At 34.7% G+C, this 18,697-nt stretch overlaps 2 protein-coding genes across 5 annotated transcripts; one reads left to right on the plus strand and one right to left on the minus strand.

The window, feature by feature from the left end:
- Positions 1–3,555: 3,555 nt before the first annotated feature.
- On the plus strand, positions 3,556–10,817 carry LOC141724631 (protein DETOXIFICATION 44, chloroplastic). 4 transcript variants are annotated; one of them, XM_074526846.1, is made up of 13 exons: positions 3,556–3,953; positions 4,069–4,190; positions 5,049–5,207; positions 5,300–5,433; positions 5,979–6,114; positions 6,734–6,770; positions 6,892–6,992; positions 7,548–7,711; positions 8,441–8,512; positions 8,647–8,763; positions 9,250–9,345; positions 9,425–9,546; positions 10,272–10,817. In XM_074526846.1, exons 1-13 carry the CDS (start codon positions 3,667–3,669, stop codon positions 10,321–10,323), a joined length of 1,599 nt encoding a protein of 532 aa, XP_074382947.1. In that variant the 5' UTR covers positions 3,556–3,666; the 3' UTR covers positions 10,324–10,817. The 4 variants fall into 4 exon arrangements, 3 of the variants coding, with proteins under 3 accessions (XP_074382947.1, XP_074382945.1, XP_074382946.1); XM_074526844.1 differs by having other exon boundaries at positions 3,557–3,953; positions 6,674–6,770; XM_074526845.1 differs by having other exon boundaries at positions 3,557–3,953; positions 5,049–5,177; positions 6,674–6,770.
- Positions 10,818–11,899: 1,082 nt separating this feature from the next.
- Positions 11,900–15,583, minus strand: LOC141724632 (uncharacterized). Its single transcript, XM_074526847.1, has 3 exons — positions 14,595–15,583; positions 14,411–14,483; positions 11,900–12,184 (listed from the first exon to the last, which is right to left on the minus strand). Exons 1-2 carry the CDS (start codon positions 15,480–15,482, stop codon positions 14,436–14,438), a joined length of 936 nt encoding a protein of 311 aa, XP_074382948.1. The 5' UTR covers positions 15,483–15,583; the 3' UTR covers positions 11,900–12,184; positions 14,411–14,435.
- Between the last annotated feature and the right edge of the window lie 3,114 nt (positions 15,584–18,697).

The following is an 18,697-nucleotide window of genomic DNA, read 5'->3' on the forward strand; positions in this document are numbered from 1 at the left end:
AGGCTAAGTTCTGATGCTGGCAAGAAATCAAGCTCAGGTAAACAAGTTCTAGTCAATCCTGAAGATCTTGATGAAGAGATCTCAAAGAAGCTGTTTCTTAAAGAAAATCCAGGGATGGATCTTGAAATGCTGGAAGAAGAATAAGCTAGACTGAAAGCTGTAATTGATAAGTCACAATCTAAGTCTAAAGCTTCTGCAACAGCAAAGAAACCTCCACAGGCTAAAGGCATTGTGATTAAAGAAAGAACAAGTGCTGAGGCATCTAAAGCCAAATCACAAATGGAGTATGATCCAAAGTTTAAGGGCAAAGGTAAAGTTGATGAACCTGTAAGGGTTTACATGCCAACTGTGGATGGACAAATAGATGTTGATGAAGATACTGATCTGATTTTGAAGAAAAAGAAAGATTCTCAAACAACCTCTGACAGAGCTCAAGTTGTTCAAAGTCAGGAGTTAGTAAATTCAGATGCTACAAGGAAGCAAGCAACCTCTGACACAGCTCAAGTTAGCTTGACATCAGGAGATAAGGGAATAACCTCTTACATTGCTCATGTTAAACCTTCAACTACTCTACCAGGATTCACCCAAGCTAAACAATCTGCTCAAACTCTGAAGAGTACATCAAGAGGTTTTCAGAGTAGATTGCTTCTAGGAAAGGAGACAAGAGATAGAACTGGTTTGGGAAATGCTGATGAAAGAAGAGTAAGCAACACAACTCTAGATCCTACATCTCTGTCTAAACCAGGAATAGGCACAACTCCTGAAAGATTGGATCAATTGGAGTCTGTACAGATGGTTTACCACTCTGCACTGAAAGAACAGGTTATGTTATAATTCATGACAGATGGGAGGGTATTCCAGATTAGGCAGGATGCTGTTAACTTGAAGTACTATGAAGAATTGGAACATGTGCTATATTTGCTTCAAGTAAAGAACAAGTCTACAGATGATGCTGCCAAATTCTTAAGGTCTAATATTGAGAGACAGAAGAAACTTTACAGGATAAAGTCTGACAGCTCATACTATCCTAAGTATAGAGCTCATGATGGAAAAATTGTTGAAATGAAGCCTAACACTGCAAAGATTGTTACTACCTTTCTGGGTTATAGGGCTGTTGAATTCAACATAGAATCAGACAAAGCCTATTATATCAGAATTAATGAGGATATAAGAAAGGCAAAGATCAATGATCCCAGAGCTACTATCTTTCAGATAAGTGAAGATACAGCTGAGCTAAAAGAAGCCAAAAGGAGGATGTTGAATGAACTTGCATATTCTGAGAGATGTCTTTTGAAGAATTATCTCAGGACAACTCCTGATATTAAAGAGATCACATAATGAAGCCAAGTAAGGGACTGCAACTGCTAAATTCTGAAGAACATACAGGCTAAAGCTGATATCAGACTTTAAGGATGGTAAAAGCTACAAGTACTGTAGGTTGTAGGTTTTTAGTTAAATTCTCATGTGCATTTGTACTTAATGTTTTTGACATCATCAAATATATATTGAACTTTTATATTATGCTAATTTACAAGTTGGGGGAGATTGTTAGATATATTTGAGATGTCATGTCTAATGTGTTTCATGTTTAGTTTTCAAATCTTAACAAACAGGAAATATCAGTATTTACTGAAATCAGCTTTTACTGGAAGTCAGAACTTAAGGATATCAGTACTTAAACAATCAGGAGATAATTATCAGAAGATGGATATTAGAACTTAAGTGCGGGAGGACGAACAGTTAAGGAAATGCTGATTGAAAGGAAAGAAGATCAAGACTAAATAAAGAAGAGATATGCATGGAGAAGATTTCTATGAAAAATAGAAGACTTGGAAAAGAAGATATCTAATTGATATATTTTAGGATACAGAATCATATTCAATATCAATTAGAAATTATCTTGTAACTGTGTAGTATATAAACACAGACATAAGATTTACACTATATGTGTTATCATAATCGAAGTTATTATTTATTGTAACCCTAGCAGCTCTCGTGATAAATTGTTCATCACTGAAAGAGGACAGTTACATATTGTAACAGAGTTTATTGTGTTGAATAAAATCTGTTTTCTGTTACTTGTGTTCTTATATTCGATTTGATTGTGATAAACACTGTATTCAACCCTCTCCTACAGTGTGTGACCTAACATATTAATTAAATAAATAAATGAAATCAAATTGAATTTATTTATTTAGTTAAAGTAAAAATCAATGATTATTTTTTTAATCCTGAAAATTCCAGTCGATTTTCAAATATATATAGAACTAATTTGTGCGTGCAGTAGTGTACAGATCAAATAATTGAGAGAAGCTCCGGGTTAATTTGCAAACAAAACAAAAGAATTGAAGCAGTTGTACTGTGAACAAAGTTTGGCAGGCCGCATTCTATTATCTCCGAGGGGCAAACCCAAGCGCGCCTGAAGCGCAAACCACCACAACTCCTGCTTCTTTCTGGCGCGTGCTCTACACGCACGTCCCTCCTTCCTGGCACCTGCATGTTGTACGAGTCAAATGAAAAAGAAACCAGCTGCCAACCTACTTTGTTTATTTCGAATAAAGAAAAAGGTTGGGAAAAAGAACCTGACTGGTCGCAAGTTGTTAGTTTAAAACAACCATATAAATCAACTTATGTTCATGCGTCGCCAGTTGAGTAAAAAAGTCGCAAAGTTGGAATTCTGAGTCGCCGGTTACATTCTAAAAACAAGTCATGCAAGCTGTACAAGTTAAAAGATATGAATTTGAATTTGCCACGTATCTTCTTTCTATCTTCAAGCAAAGTTCAGCGGGATTTATTTTCTGGAGAGTTGGTTGATTTTATTTATTAAAATTATGGAGAAAAATGCTGCCCAATTTGATTCACACCTCTTTAAAGTCTTATAAATTGTTATACTCATTATTTGTAGCCTCTTTTGTGTGTATTAATTATCATTTGGTAAAGAAACTATAGATTTTTAGAGTGATATTGTATTTGTTCTATTTATATTTGTTGCTTCGAATATTTGTATTTGGAATTGTAAACAAAACTCCGGGTATTTATACTTTTTAATAAAAAGAATATTTACCCAGAATCTCCTTGTGTGTTTAATTCGTTTTAATTTTGATATTCTGTTGCGGTTTATTTTAGAAAACGAAGAACATACATTCAACCACTTATGTACCTTTTGGACCTAACACACTTGTCAACTAAAACTAAAATGAAATTTCTTGACAAAAAAACTAATATAAAATTTATACAACTAAACAATTTTTTTATGAATTACAATAAGAAAATATTTTACATCCAGCTACAAAAGCTTACGTCATTATAATAAGAAACAACCTTCACTTGTTAATTCTGAAAATCATATCAAGAACACATCTAAAATGTGTTTCAAAATTTTCATATTCCAACGTTAAAGTATTTTATTAATTGAAATCTTTTCATTTAAACATTTAAACTGAAGCGTCAAAGCTCAAAAAATAAAATAAATTGACGAAGTAAAAATAATTAATGCAATAAAAGAAGAGTAGTGTTAAATTGGCAACAATATAAATTCAAATAAAAACATGCAGATATTTTTGTATGAAGGAAGCGGTATCCATGGCCGTTAAATTAGTTGATAACATTATTATTATGCAATAAAATTCTGGAAAAGCGTCTCAAAAAGCAACTAGTAGTGCAAGCATGAAGGTCGTTTCACTCGTATCTTTTAATCATCTCTCCTGTGATCAATCAATAATTTACCCCCGGAGTTTTACTTTTACCACCGTCCCTCCGCCGCAGAAGGTGTCTTTAAGACAACCCAGTTGCTCATTTCGCCTTTATTCATCATCCCAAAATAATTCTAGTACTAAGACTGAAACCCCGCATCAAGATTCCCAGAAACAAGTTACTTCTTCAAACCGGGTAAAAAAACCCGAATTCCCATCGGGTCCGGGTACTTTTGTGTTTAGCTCACTTTCCTTTCTAAGGTAATACACTAGGTAGAGTAAGAGAGTTAGCTCGCTCTCTCTCTCTCTCTCTATGTGTGCGTTTGTTTACAAAATGATATTAGTTTGTTAAGTTTGGTATTGGTTTGTCTTATAGAGATGGATTTAAGATGGATGAAGTTGGATGGGAGATTGTATCAATTGCATTGCCTGCTGCATTGGCTCTTGCTGCTGACCCACTCACTTCATTAGTTGATACTGCTTTTGTTGGCCACTTGGGTGATCTGTTTCTAAATTTTTCAGCTTTTAGTATTTTACTTAAGATATTATTCTGTTACTGATTCTTTGACTGCTAGTTAATGATGAGGTAGTTATTTGCTATTAGTGATGTTATTGTAACAGTTCTGTGCTTGAAATTAGTTAGTTTATGATGTTATTTTGTCTTAAAAGATGGGGAAAGGTGCATTTAAATGGCATACTAGACATTTCTTGGTTTCATTTAGTAGCTGGAACAATGGAAAATGTGGATAAGATGATGCAATAAAATTAAGGCAGAGCATATTTGTGTTGAATTTATGCAAAATTGCAGATTTTTTAAGTTAAATAGCTTAAATCCCGGGCGATGCACCGGTTCCGTTAATATTTAAAAATTTTATTTATCCCATCTTATTATAATTTTAATATATTTAGATCAATATTTAATAATTATAGATTTATATTAAAAATAATAGGATAAGCTGCAGTCGTAGTTTAGTAGGATAAGTAGATTATGTCTAGTAGCTTAACAATTTAGTAGTTTAGCGAATATATAACACTATTTATTTATTTATTTTAATAATCAAAATTAGGAAATAACCGTTGAACCAAATTATACCCCATTCCGATTATTATAGTTTAGTATATATAGATTCATTTAGAGCATGCTCATGTAGTTTCTAAATGTCTGTCGTACTAAGGCTTTTCTTAAAAAAATATTTCCACCTGGCAACTTGCAAATGTTAGCTGATCTTAGGTAAGACCTTAGAATGCATAGGTCAGGATGATAGTCTTCGGTAGTATTAGGCAGAATACTTTATTTCGTCAATTCTTATACTCTTTGAGTTTGCAAGCACCTTATTAATTATTTATTTTGTGTAGGTTCTGTTGAACTGGCAGCAGTTGGAGTTTCAGCTTCAGTGTTTAATCTTGTGTCGAAGTTATTCAATGTTCCTTTGCTGAATGTCACGACCGCCTTCGTTGCAGAAGAGCAGGCATCTATTACCAAGGGTTGTGATCATTCTGTTGATACTGACCTAAGTACTTTGTTTATAGTTCTTCCTTTTTTCCTCTAATAAAATATGATTTCCTTTTATTTACTGCAACCTGGTTCCATTTCTTTGTTTTTTTAGATGGCCTGCAAGATAAGAAAGTTCTGCCCTCAGTGTCAACTTCTTTGGTACTAGCTGCTACAGTTGGGGTTGCAGAAGCTGTAGTACTTTCAGTGGGCTCAGGCCTCTTAATGAATACCATGGGTATACCCTTTGTATGTGATATTTATCAATTATTTTAGTTTAGTGGAAGACTAATCTAGCTTCACATCAATTGTACTTTTAATGTGGTTAATTAAAAGGGTCAAAGCAGTTAAAAATTGGTTGCATTTTAACATTTATACATATCAGAATTTAGTCATACAGATGTCCTCAATGTCTATAAAGGAACATTCTGTAGACATTTGAGAAACAATATTCTTAACCCTTTACATATAACTGAGAAGGAAAAAGAGTTGCTAGAATTTGATATCCCATCTTAAAAATAAACATAAGGCTGTACATCATGATTCATCTTGAATAGAAAATATTTTATGGTAGGCTTGGAACTTAAATTTCTTGAAATTTTCTACCTAGATATGGAAGACTATTTGATTTCTTAACCTTGATTAAGAATCATACTGCATCTCAGGAGGAACTAAGTTGTCCAGGATGACTGTAAACTGAGCTAAAGTTTTATATGTGTATGGAAAAGCATGCCTTGTAATTGGAGATGATACAGTGATATAATTGAAACCTTTGTCTTACTTTTTTTTTGCAGGATTCACCAATTCGTGTACCAGCAGAACAATTTCTTACACTGAGGGCATTTGGTGCCCCACCAATTGTAATAGCTCTAGCTGCACAAGGCACATTCCGTGGATTTAAGGATACTAAGACACCTTTATATGCTGTTGGTAAGTCCAAAATATTGTGAACATTTACCGGTGTAAAAAATATGTTGGAAATAAGTTTCTTCCGTTTATAAATTTTCTATGCTACTGGAAGTTTGAAAGGATTGCTGTCAACCGCTAGAATTTAGTTTTGTGCATTATTCTGTTTGTTAGCATGCCAAATTTTATTGACATTTTTTCCTTGAAAATGGGATTTGACATAGGTTGTAACAATAGAGAAGTACAAGGAAATAAGAAACAATAGAAAAGTACAGAAGAATAAGTTTATGATTGATGACCCTTAAGAACCTAGTAACACAGAAAAGCTTTTAGAAACTCAATATAGCTCCAGTTGCATACTTTAGTGAAACTAAAATACAGAAGCTTAGAAACAGCCTACTCAGAGATAAAAACGACCAGGTCAACTACTATCATCACTCCCTTCACCAAACTTGAACTATTAACCAAACAACTTGTTATGCTGTTGAGCATTTTGAGATGTACTGAAGATCTAATCTCAATTGGTATCCTTTTGCTTTGGAGATCAATATTTCAGTTTTTGACAATCATCTTCTGGATGTAGGTGCTGGTAACTTACTAAATGCTTTGTTGGATCCAGTTTTGATTTTTTTGCTTGGTTTAGGAATTGGTGGGGCTGCAATATCTACCGTAATTTCTGAGTACGTTGATGATGTGGTAAAACTAATGGGCTAATTTCGATTTATATTTTATTTTCTATAAATTTTCTCATTTGTGTAATCCTGTGTTCTAATATATTTGTGAACTTTCTGTATGTATCAGGTACTTGATTGCCTTTATCCTTTTGTGGAAACTGAATGACAAAGTATCACTTATTTCTCCAAAATTTGAAGCAACAAAGTTTTTTCAATATCTGAAATCTGGTATGTTTCGTGAACTTTAAACATTAAATGATCGTCAGCTAGTTTGTTGCACTTGTAAGAATAAATGTTCTTTATTAATGTGTTTTTATAACTTTGATACTGATTTAAATTTAGAAGGTATTTAAATTTTAAGTGATGTCCATGTTAAAGGCATCCCAGGTTGTTTGTCTTTTTGAGAACCATATAAGCAGTTGAATATCTAAAACTTATATTTGCAAATAAAATGTTATTTTGTTGTATTTTCGTTTCTAAGCCCTGTGATTCCTCAGGAAGAAATTTTCAGTTTTTCAAAGTTAGTGAGCTGTAATCAGCATGTCAGTTCTACTTAATAAGTTTGATGATATATTAGTTACTCTTTGACTGTTATATATAAGATTTTAATTGGAAAAAAGATGTTATTAAAATGCAAGAGTATCAAAAACCTATGGTAACATTTGGATCTTTATCTATCCAAGTAATTATGATGCATCTGTGGTAGTAATCATGTGAGGCTATATAACCTGCACAACATCCAAACTTCTTCTTAAACTTCGAACATATTTATCTTGTTTGTAGGTGGATTTCTAATTGGAAGGACTCTAGCAGTGTTGGTAACCATGACAGTAGCGACATCTATGGCAGCAAGGGATGGCCCAGTACCTGTAGCTGGTTACCAGATCTGCTTGGAAGTTTGGTTGGCCCTATCTTTGCTTAATGATGCTTTAGCAATTGCAGGCCAAGTAAAACCTTAACTCTTCGTATTTGCTGCATCAATTATATCCCGTCTAACATTACTTGTCAACATAGGTGGAAACATATACAAAAAGGTGCTTATGAGATTTTCCAAATTCTGGTTTAGGAACTTCTGTGATACATGTGAATTGTATGTGTTTGTGAGAGTCTATATGTGTGTGTCTGTGTGACAAGTGCTAGCTCGGGAATGAAGCTTCCCTGACCCTTACAAATTGCTCTTAGTACTCTTCCAAAAATTTTAAAGGAAAAAAATTCATTGGATGAGAAAAGTACATGCGATAAATGAACATACCTGAGGGGTTTGGGTCTTGACAGAGTAGAGTGGAAATATGGTGTACTCATAATTTTTTTCGCGCAGTAAACTTTTATTATAAAATAAAATGAAGAAATTCTTTCCTTTAATTTTTAAAGAAGAAATTTCTTTAAAGCAAGTTGTCTCAAATTTTTATATCTAATAGCAACTTTGTTGAAAAGTGCATCAGTGGTATGAAAAAAGAAAAAGTATATAGTTGGTTCTATACGAACATTCTTTTTCCTCGTCCTAGATTTAATAATTTGCACTAAACCTAAGCCTTCTGATAAAAGAATGTAGTCGATTTCTATACAAACATTCTTTTTGCTCATTCTAAGTTTAATAATTTGCACTTAACTTGAGCCTTCTGTATTAAATTGTAAAATAAGCTGATTATATGATATCTCTCTTTAAATTTTCTTAGGCTCTTCTTGCAAGTTCGTATTCAGAAGGAAACTATGAGCAAGCACGCCAAGTAATTTACAGAGTTTTAAAGGTTGACCATATTTCTTTTTCTCTACATTATCATCCTTTTTTAGATGGCTTTTAGTTGAAGGAAGACAGCATCCATAATTGATCCACTTCCATCTATTTCTAATGTTTTTTTGTTGATAAACGTTTTTTTATCAGTTAGGTATTACGGCTGGTGTCTCCTTCACTGTGTTCTTGTTACTCGGATTTGGAGCAATCTCTATCTTGTTTACCAATGACTCAGAAGTTCTGGAAATTGCTAGATCCGGTACCCTGGTAAGAACCTATTATTATATTAGCTTTCACGCTTTAAAAATGATCTGCTAATAAATTCTATATTTGCTCTCTCCATCTACCATTTGAACTTGGTTTATGTCTTCTAAATGGTGGCAAGGTAGTCAGCATAAAACAGTCCTACATTAAGCTTACCTTTACTTAACCAATGTTTCTCTTGTATCTAATTCTTCAATTAATTAAGTTCATCATATAACTCCAGTCATCTATGGAAACAGTAGGTTAAGGATTCTAGATAGATGATACTCATCTCACTCCCTAGGGAAAGGGTTTAACTTGTTGTTTAACACATCATACAACCTAGTTCATTCTTACATGCTTTGATATACTTCCCGTATATTTTTTGCATATTAAAATTTCTCTGACAAATTAGATGAGTTGTACAAATTCATATAGTTTTATATAAACCTTAAAGCAAGTTACTGAAGGCAGAGATAATGGACTATCTGGCAAACCATTATTTTGTAGTTCGTTGCCGGATCTCAGATAATGAATGCACTTGCTTTTGTTCTTGATGGGCTATATTATGGGGTTTCAGACTTCGAATACGCAGCATATTCCATGGTATGTGTTTGTGCCACAATTTTTTTTTTCTCGGAGTGCCAGTTTCTTCATCTCTCTTGACTCTACATATGACAAACAGGTACTGATTGGATTAATTTCGACAATATTTATATTTGCTGCTGCTCCTCTTTACGGTCTTGCTGGGGTCTGGACAGGGTTGTATCTCTTCATGACACTGCGCGTGGTAGCTGGCATTTGGAGGTAAACTAATTCTTGTAATTTTCTGAAATCAGTTCTATAAAAACGTGAGCATGCGTGCAGCATGCCGTGTGGAGAAAACTCCAGTGCTTTAGAAAAGAGTTAGCCAGATGTTAGGATCCATTATAATCCTCGTGTCTATGTTTTTTTTACATTTTTAACTGTCCATGGGGATGCTTAATCCGGGAATAAAACCAATTGTGAATTTTATTAAAGTAAGAAAACACTCCTACCATTAAATGTTTGTTTCACTTGAGAAATAAGGCTACCGAAAGTAGACATAACAGTAATGCACGTAGCTCCTGCAATGGTTTACAGGAGCCTTTTAAGGTTTATATATTTTGTGGGAGATGTACAAAATGTGCCACTATCCATTATAATGAGTTCAAGCTCATGTTTATAAAAACTGAAATGGCATCAAGCAAAAACTAATACCTTCATTATTGTTATCATCAAAATCGCATCGGGCTGTTCATACTAAGCCCTTTGTTCCTTTCCGTGTATATATATCTATGATGTCAATTGATTTAGCGAGAAGGTTACTGGTCTGCTTGGGTTAAAGGTAATTCATCTGAACAATGGTTACTGATCTGCTTGGGTTAAAGTTAATTCATCTGAACAATGGTTTCTGTGAGCATGAATATTGTACTTCCAAAAAATTTCTGTTTACGTGTATGTATGTGTATTATGTCCGTATCTTGCACCTCAAACAAAGTACCAAATCTTAGGTTAAGCTCAGGAAGTGGACCATGGAAATCAATATGGTCTGAAAAGGTGTAGGGCATCAATTATGTGATCTACTTTCTAAATCTGAACCCACACGTGGTTTCTTCTGGTTGTGGAAGATGAATTGAAGTTCATGGGGCAGTACAAGAAAACAATAATCTCTTGGTATAATACAATGAGCTGCATCAATGTCGGATGAGCAAATCTTCACTAAGATAGTGGCTGGTTACACTTTCAGATTGTTTATAACAGATGATGATCCCACAGATGTAAAGTGTAGTGAGATGGTCATACTTATAAAATGCAACGGGTGGCCATTGATTTAACTCATTTACTGAAGATAACAGAGAAATTACATTCTATCCTGACACTTTTATTTGGCAGAAGGTAGCAAGTTAAATAGTGAGGACTTGTAAGACATGCATTACATTTATTGCTTATTTTTTGACCTGATAGACATAACTCATTTTGTATTATACAAGTGTGCTCAAGGTAAATACAGTTTTTTGTATTCATCAATTTATGATTTAACACCATTTTCTTAATAACGTGCTACTAAATTACACAAAAAATACGTAAGTTATTAAGAAGCTGGGGATCTAAATAAGGTTTCTGCTTAGGAGTGGTAAAGTTGGTGCAGATTTCATCCTCTGCAAAGTTATACTCCATGGGGTGGGGTTATGGGGCTAATTGTGTATGCTTGGTTTGATTGTTTCAAATACAGAATTGGGACTCAAAAAATCAGATCACCAGTAATACAATATACTCTTTGGTGATTTCACTTGCACAAATGGTGTCAGGCGGAGAGCAATCCTTTATTGGATATATATTCCTAATCAGTTTCCCTGCAACAACAGTCTTCTCCCACAACTTAAACTTTAAAGCAACAATAAAAAGAAAAAGTGAAGTATGCAGAAGACCTACTAAAACCGCTCTGGCCAATATTGAAATACAAGATTAAATATCAATCTTTTCAACTCTGTTCTCCCTAGGAACATAAATTCCCAAAGAAATTGTTTGCTCAAATTTAATTTCTCTGCTGGCTTTCACTTGCTCCACTAGCTCAACTTTGTTCACGGTGTTTCTTTCTCTATGTTTTATTAGTATGTGGAATCTAAATTTTCTGGACATTGCACTTTGGGTAATTTAACTTCTAAAGGCAACAGCAGCAACAGAAGGCTTAGTGGTTCACCACAAAATATGGCAGTGCACTCAGCACACGCTAATTCTATGGCTGTACTACTTTCCCAAGAAAGAACGGATCCTACTGCCCACACTAAATCTTAAATTCATCACTTTCAAAATCACAAAATTCTTAAAAAGTTCACAAACGGCTATCACCTTTAAGCTTAGCCAGTTTCAATTATTAACTGGCATCAAACTATTACCTGTGGTTGGATTAAACATCATAATTTTACCAAACATCTCCAAATGATATTTAAGTTTCTATCAACAGTGCATCAATTAAGGTCTTCTTTTTCAGTTCCTAAATGCATCAATTACGGTCTTCTTTTTCAGTTCCTAAATGAATCACTTTCCAATAACTAGACTAATTTTCTAGGTTCAGGTAGGAATAGTAATTAACTGCAAAGAAGTAAAGGATATTGAGTTTATCCCCCTTCTTTATCAATTATATTTCTTTTTCGCCAACTTATCTTCTTTTACTTGCACAACTTGTAACAGCGGATATTCCATATGATACACAGCACATTTAAGTTGAAAGTATTTGGAAAACCATACATGGAACTAATGGCAGCAATAAAACAAAAGCATAATTGCCAATGACCTACACTAACAAATAGGTGATAGAATCACAAGACATGCTTATCATGATGCTGCCAGTTTCTCCAAGTACAATACGCAAAAACACAACCTTTCCATAAGTCAGCCACCAGGTTTTGGTCCTATTCTGAACCTACAATAAGCAAGGTTAAAATTAGGGGGAGAAGAATTCAACAGGCAACAGGGTAGAAAAGTATACTAAAACTTATTTACATATTGACGTATTAAAGACGTAGTTTGACATTGGTAAAAATAGTTATAATAGATGAAGCAAAGAACTATAGAAACTGGAATGACCAAAAAGTAACAGAATCTATATTTATTTTTTATATATGTCAGATAAGTCAACTACTAAAGCATAAAAGTTAGATGTGAATAAGGTCCATTAAGCATATATTTTGAGAAGGCCCAATCATCCTTGATGTACATTTCTATTAGACAACAGACACTCGCTAGTCGCTAGTCTCAAGTGAATAATGAACAGTGAACACTCTGATAATACTATTCCATTTCTTACAAGCTATTACGATTATTGAATAGTTATGTTTATCCTTCTCAGCTTTCATTCATGATATAAAAGAAGACATCCAATGCAAAGATGGTTGAAGACAAAATGACTCCCAATGGGCCACCCAGCATGCAACAGAAGTCATATCAGACACATGACATCTTACTAAATTCTTTTACGCTATGTTCCTAACTTTTTTAGACGAAGAAAAGAAAAGAATTAAATTTGGGAGAAAAGGAAAGAAAATATTTGATACATAATTTACTTTCTTATGTTCCTGAGTCTTTCCAGGAAAGAAAACAAAATGAAATTATGTTAAAACATTTAACATATTTATTAGTGCAATTTATCTTTCTCCCTCGATCATCCCCACTTTGGGAAAGAAACTAACTCATATTTAACCTCCCTTTTTATTCTTTTCTTTCCTTAATAAATCTTGGAAACCCGTTAGAGAAAATTAATAAGCGCGAATCTTTCCTTTTCTCTCCAACTTTAAACTCGGGAACAAGGTGCAGATCATTATTGGATCCTTAAGAGGAGCTTAAAACATTAAATTCCAAACACAGCCCTTTCTTGAAACTTTAATCGGAACAAAAATTATTGTTGTGCCGTCCCCTGGCTAGGATTCTGAAACAACTACCAGTAGGGTCATAATAAACATAACAGTAAGGGACAATGCTGATAAAGGGGAAGAAAAGGAGGACCACAAAGACAGGTAAACCTTATACTGTATAACTTGTGATGGACACACTGCAAGTTGTGAATATATGACCAGATTGGTGACACTGACTTCAGGGTTTAATACATCATAACAAAAGGCTTTCGAAGATTAAGTTAAACAAAAACCAAAATCAACTGATGTATAGAAAAATCTTTAGACTACAAACTAACCTAAGAAGCAGGGGTGCGGAGTACAAGGATACTACATAAAAATATATTATATATGTAATTAATTATAAAAACCAAGAGTAACATTCAATTCAAATTAAGCCATATAATAAAACTCATACAAAAATCATTCTTGAAAACTTTAATAAATAGAATAGATAATAGTAAGCAGCAAGTATCACTTAACACATGTATATAAATAATAGTTGATATGTAATATTAGAAACAGACACCAGCCAATTGATTTTTTTTAAAGAAACGGTAGTACAGTTCAGTAATAATCGGGTCATTGGTTCCAGTCAAAGTACAGAAAAAGTTGTAGTCCACAGATATAATTTCATATACATACATATATACGCTTATACATATACATTGATACATCATCACAATATAAGTATACAACATATGAATCTGAAACCTACATCCACACATATATTAAATATGATACAGTCACCTCCTCTTCGATTAGGTCACATCTTCAATTGGGGGAAGTTTCAATTGGCAAGTAAGTCCCAATCTTTTTGTTTGTTCGATTTAACCCAAGTGAAATTACTTTTACTATCCCTCCGCACCCTGGTGAATCTCTTTGCTGAAATACGTCGATACGCCATGTGGCATGGTAGCGCACCCCCTCACTATGCACGCTTTGCACTCCTTAGGAACTAACTTATAATGGAAAATAAGCATGCATCAATCATTCTAGTCTAGTGCTATACTTAGCATGAGACTCGCTAGCAATGTTACGTTAGCATCACATACACCGAGAACACCTTTCACTTTACCCCAAGTATTTGGTGTTAAAACATTACTATTACAATCTCGAGGCACACCTGTAATTAAGTTAATGTAAAACTTTATATTCTAACCCTCTGAGGTACTCGTTTACTAAGTAACACTGTTAGTATGCTAATAAATTCACAATTTGTTCTCATCGAAAATCAACAATTAAAGAAAGGGTTGTACCTCAACTAGCAAGTGCAGTCAAGAATCACTCCAAGCCAGCAACCTTGTACCTTAACTTCATAACACGAGTTTCCTGTCAAATACATCATAACACTAAACATTTTAACATGAAATATAAGAAAACCGTAAACACCACAACTCCAATTCCACTTGACATCGGAAACAGACATGTTACAATTATTACCTGCTCAAGCACTTTAACCGAAGACTTCTCAACAAGCCTAGCCAATCCATTAAGCTTTCTAATCATTTTACTATACAAATCCTCTACTTCAGCTGTATAACCCGAAGCTTCAGGGCCAGTCAGATTCTCCAACTTCTTAAGTTGAAAACCATCAGCACACATATCCAACTGAATCTGACTCTGATTTTTGGATGTTAAACTCATTTCATCAGCCTCAATATTAACATCCTCCGACATCAAATTCGGATCCCTAATTTCACAAGGCATTTGTGGAAACGGAGAATTCGTTTCATAATCAACATAATGTCCTACATTAGGCCCAATGTTAATAATTTTCAGCGTTTTCGGTTCAAAACAGTCGGTTGATAATCGAAACTGATACACACGGTAATCATGCGTGTGAATAAAAACCTGATCCTCTTTCCGAAACGGAGTCGTAAGCAGTAAAAACAAACACGGCGACAAAGTGATCGAATTCGCATTAGGCGAATTCAAAACCTGAAAACTCAAGTCAATGTTGGATGACAGAGATTCAGTAACACAAGTTTCACGCATTGACGGACGAAAAGCGGTCTTCCGGCGACCGGAAAACCATCCGATTAGGGTTCCGGTAGGCGGAACGACTTTACGGAGAAATTGAAGGTTAATTTGGCCGGAGGGGGTGTAAAAGGTGGAGGTGGAGCTGGATGAAAAGAAGGAAGTGACGGTGGCGATTAAAGACGGTGAATTATCGGAGGATGAGTCGTCGGAGAGATTGACAGGGGAGTTAAAAGTGACGGAGCCGAAGAGAAGGCCGTCGATGTCGCCGGAGGAGGTGGAAATACGGTGGAGAAGAGAGGAGAGAGTGGGGCCCGGAATGTGTACTTGTTTGATCGGACGGTCGTCCATTGTGGTGTATTGATCTAGCTTGTTCCCAGTGTAGCTTACGGACTTCAATACCCCCCCTCATTTTTCATTTGTGTTACTTTACTTCTTCAAATACTACCTACCATTTTTACGAGGAAAGCGCCTAAGCCCTAACTATATATTATCCGTTTTTAAAATTAAAAATCGTAGCAGCCAGTTCAGATTTGATTTCACTTTTAAAAATATTGATTGGGTTAAAATCGATTCGATTTCGGTTATAAAATCAAACATTATAAAATTAAATAATGTGTATTAACACAAATAGGACGGCCTGTTTGCAAAAAAAATAATCAAAATCAGGTAATTAGGTTGCAAGACAAAAATGAAAATAAAATAAAATACTTGCTATCGTATAAACTACAACAGCATATTGTTCTATTTCTAGAAATGTCATCACCAAAATGAGATGAGTTATTTAATATAGACTATAATTAGAAAAAGATAAAGACATCTCGTGATGTTTAGAATTTTTTTCAAAATCGGAGTTCAAGATCAAATTCATCTTCCGTGTATATAAGGTTAGAATGCAATACTGATTAGCAATGACAATTAGAATTCAATACTAACTGGCCATGATATTTACGGAAAAATTTAACCAAACTTGGATATGTCAAACTTCTCTCGACTTTTCCCTATCTACGTGTCAAACTGCCACCATCATGTGCGTTTAAAAGAAAGTGAGTTTGTTCATCAGAAAGAACCTTTGTTATTCCCAGTGGACTAACAATGAGATTTACAAAAGGGGCTTGAATGTAAATCTCAAAAAAATTTCAAGTTTTGAGTAGTTTCTAAGGCTAAGTGTTTCTGAGAACAAGTGTGTGTGAATTGCTTGAAGCCAATGCAGACAGATATATATATTCAAACACAAATGTAAAGAACACAGAGAACTTAAAAACTTTTCTGGTGGATTTGTTGTTCCACCAGAGATGTGTTATTTCAGAAAATCTGTTATTCAAAGAATTAAATCACAGCTGCTTCCTAGTACAAACTAGATGATTTTCTCTCTGGATTTTTCTAAATAGCTCTGGAAAATTCATATCTAATTACTAGCTGCTACTTGGTTTATATATCACCAAGTTTACAAGTGAAGACAAAACTGTAAAATATAATTTAAAAGGCTCTTCACATATTTCTTCTTCATTTCTCTATCCAATGCAATCTAGGATAATCTGTGAATCTTTGAACACTTCCTTGTTTGCACCAGAATGGAAATGCTGCATTTTCTTGATTCCTTCAAGAGGCTTCCACATTCCAGTTTGTCTCTGTCAACCCATGTGCCTCTGTCAGCTTATGAATTGTCACTATCAACTGCTAATGAACTAAGCATCTGTTGAAGCTTTCATCCGTTGATGCCTTATCCGTTGAGGCTTTGTCCGTTGAAGCTTTATCCGTTGATGCATTATCAGTTGAAGTCTTTATCCGTTGAAGCACTTATCCGTTGATGGATATTATCTGTTGAAGCATTAGAGACATCCATTGAAACTTTATTTCTTATCCGTTGAAGGTCTTCAATATCAGTTGATACTTCTTCACTTATACAAAATTACAAGGCATGAAATATTTACAGTTAGCCCTTCTATTTGCATATCCACTAGTAGTCAAAATGACTGATACTTTCCTACAACATCTAAGAATTACAACTTGAATCCAGAGAATGAAATGTGCTACAATACTAAACTTATTGCTAAGTAAAGCTACTCCTTCAACGGATAGCCAAGATGGTCTTATCCGTTGAGGCTACAAATACTAGATTTCTACTTAAGTGTTTTGTTTAACTTATCATCAAACTAATACACATATTCCTAACAATCTCCCCCTATTTATGTCTACTAGAACTGTAGGCATAAATTTGGGTTTAGCTTGATGATAACAAAACACTTGACAAATATGTAAACTGTAATAAAGCAGAAATTCAAAAGTGCTGCAAAAATGTGTATGCTGAGATGGAATTGAAGAATTACATTATTTCCAAGGGTGCTCCTTTAGCCTGAGCAGATTAATTTCTTTTCCTTTGATCCCTTGTTTTATTTACTAGCCTCCTGTCATTCTCCTCTATTTGAAGTTGAAGTTGTCTGTAGAATTCAGCTTCATCTTCTTCATTGATGTCCAACTTAGATTGCATATCCTTGAGAGTTTCATTACTGGCAATCTTGAGCTGATCTTCAATTCTGAAAAATCTTCTGACTCCTTTGTTGTCTCTGAACTCCATCAACCAATGAGGTTATTTGTGAACTGTAATTCCTCTTTCTTGAATGAGTAATGTTCTAGGCAAGGCATTGGGCTCCCTCCAAGTTTTCCTTAAGTTGTAAATCTTGTTGAGAATCTCAGTCTTGGCAGTCCTGGTAAAGCCAGAATCCCTTTGTATGGCTGAGTAGACTCTAATCAAGGTAGAGTAGCCTTCATTCAGAATTCTGTAAAGAGGCCAAGTTCTTTCCCCATCTCCTTTGTATTTGAACACTAGTCTTTCTGGTAGCTGTCTGTAGGCAGCTATTTCCCTTACTTCCTCCAGCTCATCCAGATAGAGTTCAATATCTGAAAATTCTTTTATGTCACAGATGTGAACATAATCATCCTTAGAGGCTTGAGGCTTAGGCTTAAGCTTCTGTGTGAATTTGATTGAGGCTTTAGAGGGTGTTGATTTGATTCTTCTTTTCCGCTTCTTTGATGGTGGAGAAGAGGTTAGGAAGGTGGGCAATTTGATGGTGTCCCAATCAATTGGTTCCTCCTTGGGAATGATTGTTTCACCATGAATGTTCATGAAGGGGTCAGGCACAATGGGTTCAGGAATAGAAGGTAGTGGTTTAGATTTTGATTGGGTTTTTTCAGTCTTATCTACCATCTTTCTCTTTGCATTGGCCTTCTTTCTGTTCCCTTTCTGCCATTCTTCTCTTTCCTTACTTCTCTCTTCCATATCAGTATCAACCATGTCCCCCATAGCTTCATCGTCACTTTTGTCTTCAATTTCTTTCTGTTCTTCAGCCTGACTTGACTTTAGCTATTTTTCAAGCTTTGCTTGTGCTCTTTTGTCAGCCTTTAGCTGTTTGGCTTCTTCCTTCAACCTTCTGGTTTCTTCCCTCTTGGCTATTGAGAATTTGGGATGTCCTTGCATCACACATATGCTCTTTCCCTCTCTGAAGATAATAGCCAGGTTCCTCCTTACAGCCACATCCATGGTCTCTTTATGCTTTGTGATACTT

This window comes from Apium graveolens, chromosome 5 (genome assembly GCF_009905375.1).
Source record: "Apium graveolens cultivar Ventura chromosome 5, ASM990537v1, whole genome shotgun sequence".
Lineage (NCBI taxonomy): Eukaryota > Viridiplantae > Streptophyta > Magnoliopsida > Apiales > Apiaceae > Apium > Apium graveolens.

What these genes read in the sequence shown, in the direction of transcription:
- LOC141724632 (XM_074526847.1), bottom strand. Translation starts at nt 15,482, where the DNA reads ATGGACGACCGTCCGATCAAACAAGTACACATTCCGGGCCCCACTCTC. An exon ending in CGGTTAAAGTGCTTGAGCAG is followed by an intron (nt 14,484 to 14,594) that starts GTAATAATTGTA and finishes TGTATTTGACAG; the next exon opens with GAAACTCGTGTTATGAAGTT.
- LOC141724631 (XM_074526844.1), top strand. Translation starts at nt 3,667, where the DNA reads ATGAAGGTCGTTTCACTCGTATCTTTTAATCATCTCTCCTGTGATCAA. An exon ending in TTCTGTTGATACTGACCTAA is followed by an intron (nt 5,208 to 5,299) that starts GTACTTTGTTTA and finishes TTGTTTTTTTAG; the next exon opens with ATGGCCTGCAAGATAAGAAA. An exon ending in AATACGCAGCATATTCCATG is followed by an intron (nt 9,346 to 9,424) that starts GTATGTGTTTGT and finishes TATGACAAACAG; the next exon opens with GTACTGATTGGATTAATTTC.